The 13,040-nt window shown below is 36.3% G+C and overlaps 2 protein-coding genes across 4 annotated transcripts in view; one reads left to right on the top strand and one right to left on the bottom strand.

Annotated features, from left to right (window-relative positions):
- Positions 1-12,241, top strand: part of Nudt6 (nudix hydrolase 6) — a 33,554-nt gene extending 21,313 nt beyond the window's left edge. For all 3 annotated transcript variants that reach the window (XM_020172297.2, XM_020172307.2, XM_074041687.1), the window contains exons 4-5: positions 7,232-7,286; positions 11,505-12,241. In XM_020172297.2, coding sequence (XP_020027886.1) covers positions 7,232-7,286; positions 11,505-11,902 — 453 coding nt within the window. In that variant the 3' untranslated portion in view covers positions 11,903-12,241. The remainder of the gene's footprint in view (positions 1-7,231; positions 7,287-11,504) is intronic.
- Fgf2 (fibroblast growth factor 2) overlaps positions 6,700-13,040 on the bottom strand; it is a 66,330-nt gene continuing 59,989 nt past the window's right edge. Inside the window, exon 3 of the mRNA XM_074041688.1 lies at positions 6,700-12,517. Coding sequence (XP_073897789.1) covers positions 12,332-12,517 — 186 coding nt within the window. The 3' untranslated portion in view covers positions 6,700-12,331. The remainder of the gene's footprint in view (positions 12,518-13,040) is intronic.

The raw sequence follows: 13,040 nt of genomic DNA, 5'->3' as shown, positions 1-13,040 counted from the left end.
AGATAGAGTATAAACAATTATGAGTACTGTTAAAAGGACATATCTGGAGCTAGTAGAGGTGGTTATATTGCCTTTGCTTAAACAGAAAGCCTTGGCCAAAGACATGAGTTTGCTTTTTGCTGGAAGCCTAGAAGACTTAAATATTAGAATGCATATGTAAGAGCCCCTTCTTAAAATCTCTCAGCTTTGGTTACAGGGATGGCTTGGACTGCCCTCACCTGGACTGTGGGGTACCAGTGCCCCTCCCCACTCGTTGATTAGTTCTGTCCTTCCCACAGGTCAGCATTAATTTTTTCCCCTTTATTGTGCTGGGTGGGGGTACATTGTGGCATTTACATTTATAAAGGTTCTTACAACGTAACAAATATATCATATTTGAATTCTCCCCCCTCTACCACTCTCCTTTATCACTCCCTCCCGATTCCTGGAACAGTTTCAACATGTATCATTTTTGCATTTACTTACATGTTTACACATTATTTGTATTTATCCTCCTATCCCCTTTCCCTGCCACCTCGCTCCACAAACCTGTTACACATACCTCCTGCTCTCCAATTTTGTAGAACAGATGAAAGAAAAACATGACAGTTTTTGCTAGCTTGAGAAAAAGATAGCTACACAGGGTCGTTTCCGTGCATGTATTACAACCCCAATTGGTTCATCTCCAGTAGTTCTCTTTACTCCTCCCTAGTCCCCTTCCCATGGTGACCCTGGCCAGTTTAAGATTTCTGTATTCATTCCTCTACACAGAGCACATTAACCACATTGAAGTTTTTGGCTTCTTTCCTTTGCCCTATCGTCCTGTGTACAACCTCCCCTTAGTGTAACCTGTGTCCCATGATATTGCTGCATTTATTGTAGGTCTATAATCCACATATGAAAGAGAACATTCGGCTTTTGGCCTCTGAGCCTCACTAACTTTACTTAAGATGATGTTCTCCAGTTCTATCCATTTACCTGCAGAAGACAATTTCATTCTTCTTTGTGGCTAAGTAAAATTCCATTGTGTATAAATACCACACTTCTTTGATCCATTTGTCAGTTGTGGGGCATCTTGGCTGTTAATAGCTTAACTATTGTGACTAGCACTGCAATAAACATGGGTGTGCAGGTGCCTTTGTTGTAAGCTGACTCGCATTTGGGTATATCCCTAGGAGTGGTATTGCTGGATTGTATGGCAGATCTATTTTTAGTTTTTTAAGGAGCCTCCATACTGTAGTGTCTCCCTCTTCCCCCCGCCATCCTCCCCATATTCTTCATGGTAGCTATTCTGACAGTCTTAGTGTGATTTTGATTTGCATTTCCTTTATGGCCATGGATGGTAAGCATTTTTTCATGTGTTTTTTAGCCATTTTGGACTTATTCCTTTCATTTGCCCATTTTTCAGTTCATTTGCCCATTTCTTCATTGAGCCATTGATTTTGGGGAGTTTAGTTTTTTGAACTCCTTGTATCTGGTTATCATTCCCTTGTCTCATGTATAGCTGGCAAAGATATTCTCCCATTCTGTGGGTGGTCTCTTCAATTTAGAGACCATTTCTTTTGTTGTGCAGAAGGTTTTGAATTTCATGAAGTCCTATTTGTTGATCCTTTTTCTTAGTTGCTGAGACAGTTGAGTTCTACTAAGGAAGTCATTGCCTATGCCTATTTCAGCATAAGTTTTAAAGGCACCTGGAGAAAAGCACCCTGTTTCTGCTTCCTAGCTTCTACCTGTATTTCCCTTCCCTAACTTTTAATAAACTCCAGTTACATCCACGTATCCTGCTATGGACTCTTTCTCAGGGGACACAACGACGTTGGAAATCTTCTGATCAGAGACTGCACTGTTGCCATTAACAAAATGACCAAAAATGATCCAAGTGTGAAAAAGAACTTACTGAATAAAATATGCTATGATCTAAAAGTCTAAAAGATAGAACCTTAGTGCTACAGTGACAAAACCAGTGAGAAAATCAATTTAATATATTAAGAAATTTGATTATTAGTAATAGCACTTAACTAATAGCACTAATTTAAATTAACCTGTGTTGAACACTAGTCCATATGCTCCTTATTAATAACCATTATAATCATCATTGTGACCTTTTATCATCACCGGTTTACAGGTTGGAAAACTTAGCCAGAGAGGTTAAAGCATAAAGTAGGGTTGAAAAGAGAAATTTTCTCCATCAACTTTGAACTGCTGGTGGTGATGGTTTTGTTGGAGGAGAGAATATAGTTGCAATTCAATTGACAACAGATGGATTATAAAATGGGAAAAGTTCCAGACTATTCTATAAGAAGTGGCTTGAACAGGAGTGAGGATTTCTATATCAACATAATAAAAAGAGAAGTGGGGATAGGGCTTCTAGGGGAGAATGTAAGGTATGGCAGTGCTGACAGTTTTTTTTAAATGCAGTTTCTCATCCAGGTGCTAATGGTCAGTCTGTTTCCTAGCTGTAAGTACCCACCTCTCCCTCAAATCCCCCCGCACCCCTTCAAACACACATTCCATTGGATTGGTGGCAGTTTCATTTTCAGAAGGCTCTGCCTGCATTTAATCAAATAAGGGAAACTCAGAAAATGCTTCCTCTGCATCAGCTGTGTCTCAGATGTCTTCAATTTAATCTCACATAATTCTGGTGTGTGTGGCTCCCTTCATTTGGGAAGATGGAGCTAGCACTAACACTCAAAGCTCTAAGAAGTGCTGCTTAGCTGGTGCTGGTGCCTCTATACAATGAAACCTGCATGTAAAATGTTAGGAAAACCAGAGACTGGATTTTGCTGATAGAGTGGATGCAGCCAGTGAAGCACTGCAGGAGTGATATAGGAACCTCAATCACCAAGAAGGCTCACCGGATGTAGATAAGAAGGAGCCTCTGCAGTTTGTGGGTGAAACCTAAAAGGGAGTCAGCTGACAGTGCAGGAACTTGTTAGCAGAGGCCAGTCAGCACACCAACTTACTAGAAATGCAAAGACTTCGGCTCCACCTGCAGAACAGAAGGTAGAAGTTGTGTGTTAACAAGCCCTCCAGTGATTCTGCTGTGAAGTTTGAGAACTAGTAAGAACAACTTGGCTTCCTAATTCTGCTCATTTTCAGGCCAGCAATGAGTGGTTCGTTAAAAATAAGAAAGTGCTGCTTCAGAATCTAGTCAGATTTTTTAGTTCCCCTGCACTTCTAAGAAGGTGGGATTGGTAGAAGCTAGACAAATTCAAGTTTTTTAAAACAGTAGTTTCTTTGTGAATTAAGTAGGAAAAGGTACTCTTGAGTAGGGATTGGATTTTTTTAAGTTATAAACAAGTCCATTTAAGAGAAGAGCCACATATACTTCAGTGCTTAATAAAAGTAATGAGAAACTGAATCATATTTAATTTCTATATTTGGATATTAAGTGGAATTTAAGCATAATGATAGCTATATATACTTATAAGCTATATGTTACATATACAAAGTTTTATTTTTAATAACTAGCTTGAATTATTTTCAGACACCCAAGACAGTTTTCCTCCTTTCTTTATGTACCTTACTCTCCCCAGGCATTAATATGAAGTCTTTTCTGCAGAAGGACATTTAACCCTAGACATGAGCGTATGTATGTACACACTCAGTCCTCAACTGACATTTAAAATGTGTTCTTTCTCCTATTCTACCCATGTATTCCAGTTTTCCATCCTTACCTCCATGATTTTTAGCAATAAAATACCTCATAAATTGGATACTAAAGGTTGTGTAAAGGGTAGGGACTTGTCTGTTCACTCACTAAATATTACTGAGTTCCTTTTCATACTTTGTGGTATGCTCTGTTTAAGCACTAGGTAAACAAAGCAGTGTTTCTACATCTGGAGCTTATAATCATGACTCAAATTATAAAATGAATAAATGTAAGGTGGAGATACAATGTTACTAAAAAAATACATTGTGCAGGAATAAAAAGAATGAGGTGTTTGCTATAGAATACGTTAATTTCTGTGTGCCTACTACCTAGCACTCAATAAATTTTTATTGAATTAACTAACCAACCTATGAGAGACTCAACGGCACCTTATATGTCTTTGGTAAGAGTAATGATATAGCTAATGAGATCCATCTAAATGCAGCGGTCTGAATTCTAGACAGTGAGAGTGGTCACTAAAAATAAAATAAAACCATGTTTTGGCATTTGAGCAAGTTTTAGTAAAGGAAGAACAAGAAGATCAAATAATATAAGAAAACCAAAGGAAAAGGTTAGCTGGTCTAGTCCCTTGCTTGAAGTTCTTGAGATGCAGTTGGAAGAAATGAGTATGGCTAATTAGTGTGGTGTTTACTAAAGCTACTGGATAGAACTTCAGGATCCATGCCCAGAGAAGGTCCTGAAGCTAAGCCTCTGCACAGGAAAACATAAGAGTGCTGTGGAATTGGGAAAATAGTGAGGAAAAAATATCAGAAACATGAATCATTCCCTTTCACCTATACTCAAAACCCTATAGTAAACTTGAGTTCATCTTCAGGACAAGTTTTAAAAGAAGCAGCATTATTAAAAGTTGCTTTAACAGAGAGTGTCATATTCTTGTATTATCTTTGAAAAATGCATTTGATATGTACCCTTTGTTGATACCTAAAAAATGCTTACTTCTTAGGCTAGCAATTCCTAACACTGTCTTCTATTTTCTGTTTACCCCTGCACATACAAGAGAACAACAGATTTACAGCTAGCAAATGTGTAATAAAATCTCTCATCTTTGCCATTCTGAAATACGGAACTACTCTAAATATTGTTTAAAATCAGACATTTCAGTTAGTTAACAGGATACATTAACCTTTTGTAGTAGTTAAAAATTAGATGTGCTTTTAAGTTGGCCTCACCAAGCCAAAGCAGGGAGGGTCATCTATGTCACACTGAGCAGCACCCAGCAACACAAGTAGGCACCAGAACATTTGAGACTGTTTCTTAAGAGAGAGTGGAAAGTTCCTTTGTGAGATTGGGCGGGGAGGGAAGGATCGTGGAACTTCACACTTGAAGCACAGGGTGTTCTGTCTTCATTTATAGAAAGTGAACAGAGATGAAAGCGCAATAAACTCAAACGGGCTAAGTTTTCAAAACCTATTCCCAGTAATTTTCCCTCATGAAATAACATACTGGAAATAGAATAATAAGTTACTAACTAGGTAATAAATCCCTTGCCAAGCAGAAAATTCTGAGTGAGGAACATATGCAGTAGGTAGATTAAAAAAAAATGTTCAACACTAAACTAAGATTTTACTCCAAATTCACAAATCTGGATGAGTTCTGACTAGATTGACACAGAATATTCCAATTAGTTATAAGGAAAAGATGGAAGAATATATGAAAAAGAATGCAGTTAGGGATCAGTGAGAAGATATTAAAGCAACTTTTTAAAGATTTTAAATGATGGTTAGAATCAGTGTCTGGATTTTAGCCCTGAGTCTATCACAGTGTGACTCCATACAACTTACTAAGCCTTACGGCCCCAGTTTTATTACCTCTAAAACGGGAGCTACAGTAGACTCTTGTGGGATCACCGGGATGTTTAAATGTGTAACTCTTATAAAAACAAATAACAGTTTCTGGAACAAAGTCAGCATTCAATATGTATTAGCTGGTATTTTAGTATTATTTTTATATTGCCAGCCCTGTACGTGGGAGTATTTTTAATACAAAGGAAAAAAGAGTGGTAGACATGCTTGCCTCACTATTGATCATATTTAGAATATTAATCAGATTTTAAAACCATGTTATCTTAGGCCTGTCTACCTACCACTTAGAATTCAGGCTCAAGCTTTTTGGGGGAAAAGAAGGAAACTTTTAAAATAAATTCACAAACTACTTACCCACATAAAAATATACCTAATAGTTCCATATTGAAAACTTAATGTTTGAAATAATCAAAATAAAATTTGTATTAACCATTTTAATCCTTCTATCTGCCATTTTCCCCCTTCTAATAAGTTCATTATCTCCAAATATATCTAATAGTCTGCAATCATTAACGTCAGTTCTAGGTAAAAATTTTTAAAGTTGACTTTTATTGTTCTTAAGCATCTGACAATTTTTTTGTTACAGTTAGAATTTATGGTGACGATGTCTGGTATCCTTCTATCAGACAAGCTTGCAGTTTCTGTAGAAACAAAGCTTTTGGAACTATTTCAAAGTGGAACTCAAAAGACACTGCATTGATGTAGAGATTATGAGACATTAATAAAATAAAACATAATACACTTTATAAATTATCATCAAGCCTGAGCCAGACACAGAAGGGTAGAAAGCCTGAATTCTGTACCCAGTAATTGACAGTCTGTGGAAACTCTGGGAACCACGCCACAGCTCTCCAAGCTAGCATAGTTGAGAAGTGACACATGCTTTAAGAAGCACTCATTCAGGAAATGAGTGGGTCACAAAGCTCACCCGTAAACGGTCCACAAATTTTTTTTATGAATGAAGAGTATAAGATGTACTGGCTAATGGTGCTATTCTCTCAGGAGTATTCATAAGTTCCCAGTCATTCTTCAGTTTTTGTCATGGTAATAGACGGATACTATAGAAATCTAAAAGTGGGAAAATAATCACATTCACCATACTGTCCCACATCATCTCATAACTATTTTTAATCTATTTCTATGTTTATCCCTATTCCATAGATCAGATCTTCCTACCTGCCCATTCCTATCAAAAAAAGAAAACAAATAGACGAAAAAACACAAAGAAATGACAGACAAGAAAACCACAAACTAACCAATTTTATTCACACTGCCCATAAAAAGCAATTAAACTTTACATAAATCCATTAACACAGAACAATAAAAATCTTAAGAGTGATATATATGATTAGAAACACAATACAGTAATAAATGTGAAAATTAAGACTAGCATATTTTAATGATTAAATTTATTCTTTCTACTTATTTATAGCAGCATCTGTAAGATTCTACTTATTTGTTCAGAATTAACTAGCAGCGAAATTATTTAAAATTACACGAATGCAGTAAATATTTACCTCCAAAGTTTTGTTTGACAGAAATTTTATCACATTAAACCAAATAATACCACTTCTGTTTCCTAAAGAAAAAAGAGGGAGATTTCTTCAGTTATCAGCTCCCTCAAAAAAGAAAGAAGGAAGAGTAAGGAAATTAGTGAAAAAATAAATTCTTAACCACCTCAACCAACTCTGGGTAGATTTTGTGGATCTGTGAGTGAGCTTGTGTGTATATGTGAGTAAATGCTGTACAGACTTTATTTTCTGACTTTACACTGCAGTTGAAAAATATGTGGAAGTTTCCAGGAGGCCTGTCAGAGCCAGGAGAAGATATTGGTATGTATCTTACATAATTTTAATTACCTTGAAAATGTTGGAGGAAATTGTGTGCTTCCTTTCCAAGGATAAGAATTTGAATTAAATTTAAGTAGGACTAAGAATTTAAATTTTCTAATTAGTTCAGACCAAATTAGAAAACTTCAGACAGATTACTTCAGGGCTGACATAAAATTAGCAGCAAAGTTTCTCACATTGCAGTTTATTCTATTAGTTTACTGATACTATTAGGACCGTAACACCTATTCTCCTGTTTAAGAATGCTTCTAGATAAATTTATACAAAAAGGAACAGCTTTGGCCATTCATCAGAAAAGACTAGTAATAAGAGTTACTTTGTTTTGTTTTTGCCAGAACTGGGGTTTGAACTCAGGGCTTTCCGCTTGTGAGGCTTGAGCCACACCTCCAGTCTGAAGCTAAAAATTCTTTATATCACTGATTTACATAAAATTTTGCTGTTCCTTAAGCCATTACATCAAATTCAATGTCATCTTAATCAATAAATAATTCAATACCAATAAAATTTTTCTAAGACCTTTTCTTTAACATGCACATCCCCAGTTCGCTTTAGCCAACAATTTATCATAGCAACTTCCTGAATCTATTTTTATTAAGAATGTGTATGTTCTTGAAACGATTTCTAATGGTGCACAGATCAAAATGCCCTATGCACATTACAGCCAATGCCTAACAATTTATGAGTAAATTGACTACATTAAGATATATATGTATATATGTAACAGATCTTGGGTGTATATACTTAATGAACTTTTAGTTAGATCTGGTAGCTATTCTGTCAACATAAGAGTATTTCTTTGAGCTGGGCTTGCTGGCAAATGCTTGTAATCATAGCTCTCGGGAGGCAGAGGCAGGAGGATCATGAGTTTGGGGCCAGCCTGAGCTACATAGTGAGATCGTCTGAAAAAAAATAAATAAATAAAACCAGCAAGAGAGAGACAGATAGACAGACAGAATATTTTGTAAAGATGCCAGTGCCGAAAGAGTCATTTATTCTACAAGGCTATTTAATTCTGATTATCTCAGATCATTTCATATATCACATGTGACACCATGTAAACTAGTTAAGCCTGAGTTTTACATTCTTACTCTGTCCATGTCAGGAAAAATAGAAGTCTTCAGGTTTGTGCAGCTTCCCCTCCTGAGCCATACTTTCTCAAATAAATTGATTTTTTTCTTTTAACTTTTATGGATCCTCTGAATTTCAGACAGATCTATATTTAGATATAAATGAAGAAACACATATCCAAGCCAAGTGTTTATAAGTGTAGGTTTAAGTACAATGCCAAAATCTTTCTTTAAGTCCAAATAATTTTAAATGTACTACTTTTTTGTAAAGTATTTGTGCTTATCAAAACAACCCACCTATCCAGAGATCATACATCCCTCAATCATGTGGAATGAAGAAAACAAGCAGCACTTGGCATTCACCATATCTCCTAGGTATAGTGTAAATAAAAGTTTGCCTTAGAATTGATGGAACCCTGAAAGCAGCTAGAAATGATAACTGATGGTGGAGGTCAGAGAAATAGTATCATATGATGGCAATTCTATTTGATCACAGTGCAAAATAACGTGAAGCCTTATCATCTAGAAATGATGCAAATCCTGTTCTTTTACCCCAACCTTGAGGAAAGCATGTAATATACTTTAGGAACACTGCCATCACAAACCGCTAAGCATTTATACTGGGCTTTTATTTAGTCCCAGTAAATAGTTAGCTGGGAAAGTTAATTCGTTTGGAATCTTTCATTCTTTGACAATACTAGGTAAATGGCACATTATCCAAAGTGGTTTTTTAAAAAAATTAAGAGGGTCATATACAAAACAGAATGTAATCTTCAAGGCTTGAGTAGAAAGGTATCTGTAAGATTAAAATGGACACTTTACCTTCCTAAAAAAAAAAAAATCTCATTACCACTTGTGAAAATAATCTCCTGCAGTAGCCAAAGAGTTATAAAGCAGCTGTGTTTGATCAGAGACCATCAGTACACTAGAGTCAGGAAGAAACATCAGGAAAACCCATGTTCTACAAAATTTTTCCTGTTTATATTACTTCAAACTAACTCCTATTATTAAGTACTACAAAATAGGACTAACAAATATAAACTTCATTTCATTATTGTTCTGCAAAACCAATGACATATTTAAGCATATCTGTTAAGCAGCAAAAATAAAAACACAAACCTCTATGTTATTCACACCTACGTGGTAAATGTTATTTCAGTTTAACTTACAGTATGTTAATCTTAAAGGCACAACAGAATAAATCACTTTATCATGATAAAAAAATTTAAATTCATGTTGAAATCCTGGAGGAAGAGATTTCCATTTTGAGGTGGAAGGGGTCTTCCATATCCCAGGTATAAAGGCACTTATCAGCCCTTTTGTTTTCAGTCTAGTCAGAGATGTGCTAATTCAGCTTAAACTGATTAGAACTTACTCAGGCAGTGCTCATTTTCATTCACCTGCCATGGTGACTGCAAGCCAGACAGATTCGCTCACTAGCCCCATCCTGTTCATAACACACAGCCTAGGCTCCTGAGCTAATGCCCAACTTCTGATTAGTAGTACTAAAAGCCAAACAGGAGCCCCATGGATAGTTATTTGAGCATTTAAGGAATAAAAACAAGGATGGGGGCCATTATATAAACTTTAAACACTACTGCCACAATCTCTAATAATAAATTTAATAAAAAATATTATATGCCAGAGTAAAATAATTTTTCTTACTAAGCAACATTTCTCTTCACCTAGATTCTTCTTTTATGCTTTCAGTTTTATCACCCCCTCCCTTTCTGTGATGGTTATGAAACCCAGGGTCTTGCGGTTTCAAGGCAAGCATTCTGCCACTGAGCTACACGCCTAGCTAGAACATATGTATTACTCTTCCTGTGCACCTTTCCAGAGATGTTTCTTAGAAAAGCAGGCAGATTGGGGCCCAGTAAGGCATTCCACAGTGAGAGCACACAGGAATGGAGGTATTTTTGTCTGAATTCCTTCTTTTTAGTACTGGAGTTTGATCTCAGGGCCTACACCTTCAACCACTCCACCATCCCTTTTTTATGATGGGTTTTTTTTTTGTTTGAGATGGCTGGCTTTGAACCTCAATCCTCCTGATCTCTGCCTTCTGAGTAGCTAGGATTATAGGCGTGAGCCACTGGCACCTGGCCTTTGCCTATTTTTTATCAAAAGGATTACTGAGGAGGCAAAATCATTTAATATTTGACAACAGTAGAGGCATGAGAAGATTTGAACAAGTCTCTGTGGCAATCATGACACTTCCCAGAAAAGTGGCCAAGGAATGCAACTTTTTAAAGTGCTACTCATAAATGCTTTAGGATACAATAACAAAGCATCAAAAAGGTAAAATCCACTCAGGTACTCTCTATGTGTTTAGAAAAAACAAAAACATTACAAACCCCCACAAATTTGCACTTAACTGAAAAATCAACCTTATAAAATATGAAAACCCTAGCATTATACAATTCTGTATATTCCCAGCTTTTTAAAATTTCTGAGGAAATGATTTCATTTTGGTATTGAAAGAATCAATTTCAACTTCTTTGGAATCTTACCTCATGAAACAAAGGGAATACCAACAGTTACTACTGTGGGATTTCACTAACAGTGTTACTAGAGGAACATAACAAAATGGCTACAAAGCAATCTACTCCATGACTTGGAGGCTTGAGGGTCCCACCTGAGATCACCAGGAGAGATTAAAATCATCTCATAATTCATTAAGTACCTTTGACAGCTTTACCGGCTTTTGTAAGGACAACAGAACAATTCTGATACATACATATTTAGGCAGTTTTGATGGATGTTCAAGAACAGAATAATAATGAAGAAATATGTCAGAATATTAACTGCAACTTTGAAAAAATCTTTAGCTCTTGCAATCTATATTTTTATCTTTTGGGTAAATAAAGCAGGGAGAGATTAAAAAGCTGTGACCCTAAGAATGTACAAATGGATAAGCCTCCCAGTAGTAGTCAAACAAATGTTCAGTATTTCAAAAGCGCCATAAATGTATATTGATAAGAAAATACTTTGGCATTTCAGGATGTCCAGAAGGCAAAGGTACTGAAAACAAACTTGAAAATTTTGCTTTTGATGTCTTAGATCCTGACTGTAAGTCTCTGGTGATGAGGTCTCTAAAAAGTGATCATTTTATTTGTTCATCTTTGTAATGTAGGAGACACAGCAGTCCGAGAAGTTTTTGAAGAGACTGGTATAAAATCGGAATTCAGGTCCCTCCTGAGTATCCGACAACAGCATGCCAATCCTGGAGCTTTTGGAAAGTCAGATATGTATATAATCTGTCGCCTTAAGCCATATTCATTCACCATAGATTTTTGCCATCTTGAATGCTTAAGGTGTGAGTGGATGGATCTCAATGACCTGGTCAAGACTAAAAATACGACTCCAATCACCACCAGAGTTGCTAGGCTGCTGCTCTATGGGTACAGAGAAGGGTTTGACAAGATTGATCTCACCATGGAAAAACTTCCAGCAGTATACACAGGCCTGTTTTATAAACTCTATCACAAAGAACTGCCAGAGAATTACAGAACTGTGACAGGGATGGACTGAATTCACATTCACATGTTAAAAAATTTTTAAAGTAAACCATTGACATAGATTAATGTATAAGATGTCATGAACATTTGGGATTGGTGAGATATCTGATGCTAATTTTCTAATGTATATGAGTTCTATGATGAAAATTTGTAAATAGTTTAAAATCCTCTTTTCACATAAAACAAATATATGAAAAAGATTGTAGCTCTAGTAATCTTCACTGGGTAACATCAGATTCTATGCAAAAGGACGGGAGTTTTGTTTTGTTTTTTTTACAGAAATGGTGAAGAGGCAATGGTTAAATATTTTACTATCAGATTAAAAGGTGTCTGGCCAGTTATCCAAACTGAACTGTATAAATTTATTTTCTTTTTCTCTCATTTACAAATATCTAAAATATACTTCTTTCATGTGAAATGAGATTAAATTCTGCCTTTAAAATCAGCGCTTAGCAGACATTGGAAGAAAAAGTATAGCTTTCTGCCCTGGTCCTGTTTTGGATCCAAGTTTATACTGCCCAGTTCGTTTCAGTGCCACATACCAACTGGAGTATTTCCTTGACCGGTAAGTATTGTAATTATTGGATTCCAGTCGTTCGAAAAAGAAACACTCATCTGTAACACATTTCTGAAAAATAAAAAGGAGAATTACTTGTTATGATACTTTTCATATCAAATAGTTCTGATAATACAATGCCTGTTCTGCTCAGTCAGCAACAATGGTCTACAGTTTGGCAGGATAATCAAATAAGCAAGACTAAACAGTCGAAAATATGACAGAGACTAAATGCAGAAGGATGCAAGCAGGAATACAATGTCAGCAGGACAGCGTCAAATATGTCTCTTCAATAGGGATGAGTCTGGAGACCATTCTGCAGCCTCTGCAATGGACAGGGGAGGTGTAGGGCAGCAATACTGCTTAGATGATAGAGGAAGCACACTAGTTCAGACACGAAACATCCACAAACAGAACACTGTTCATGGATCCTCATGAGAGTCTGACCTAGTAGCAAGAAACATGCTAAGAGAAGCTCAAAGGTATGGCTTCCTGTAGGTTCATCCATACTCCTTCTAGTCCTGAGGTGGGTTACCCATTAGGGTTACTTTTACTTTTACATTTTTTCAGAGGGTCCAGTGAAGCAGTGTGAGAA

The sequence above is a fragment of the Castor canadensis genome, chromosome 9 (assembly GCF_047511655.1).
Source record: "Castor canadensis chromosome 9, mCasCan1.hap1v2, whole genome shotgun sequence".
Lineage (NCBI taxonomy): Eukaryota > Metazoa > Chordata > Mammalia > Rodentia > Castoridae > Castor > Castor canadensis.
This window is presented reverse-complemented; position numbering and strand designations above follow the sequence as displayed.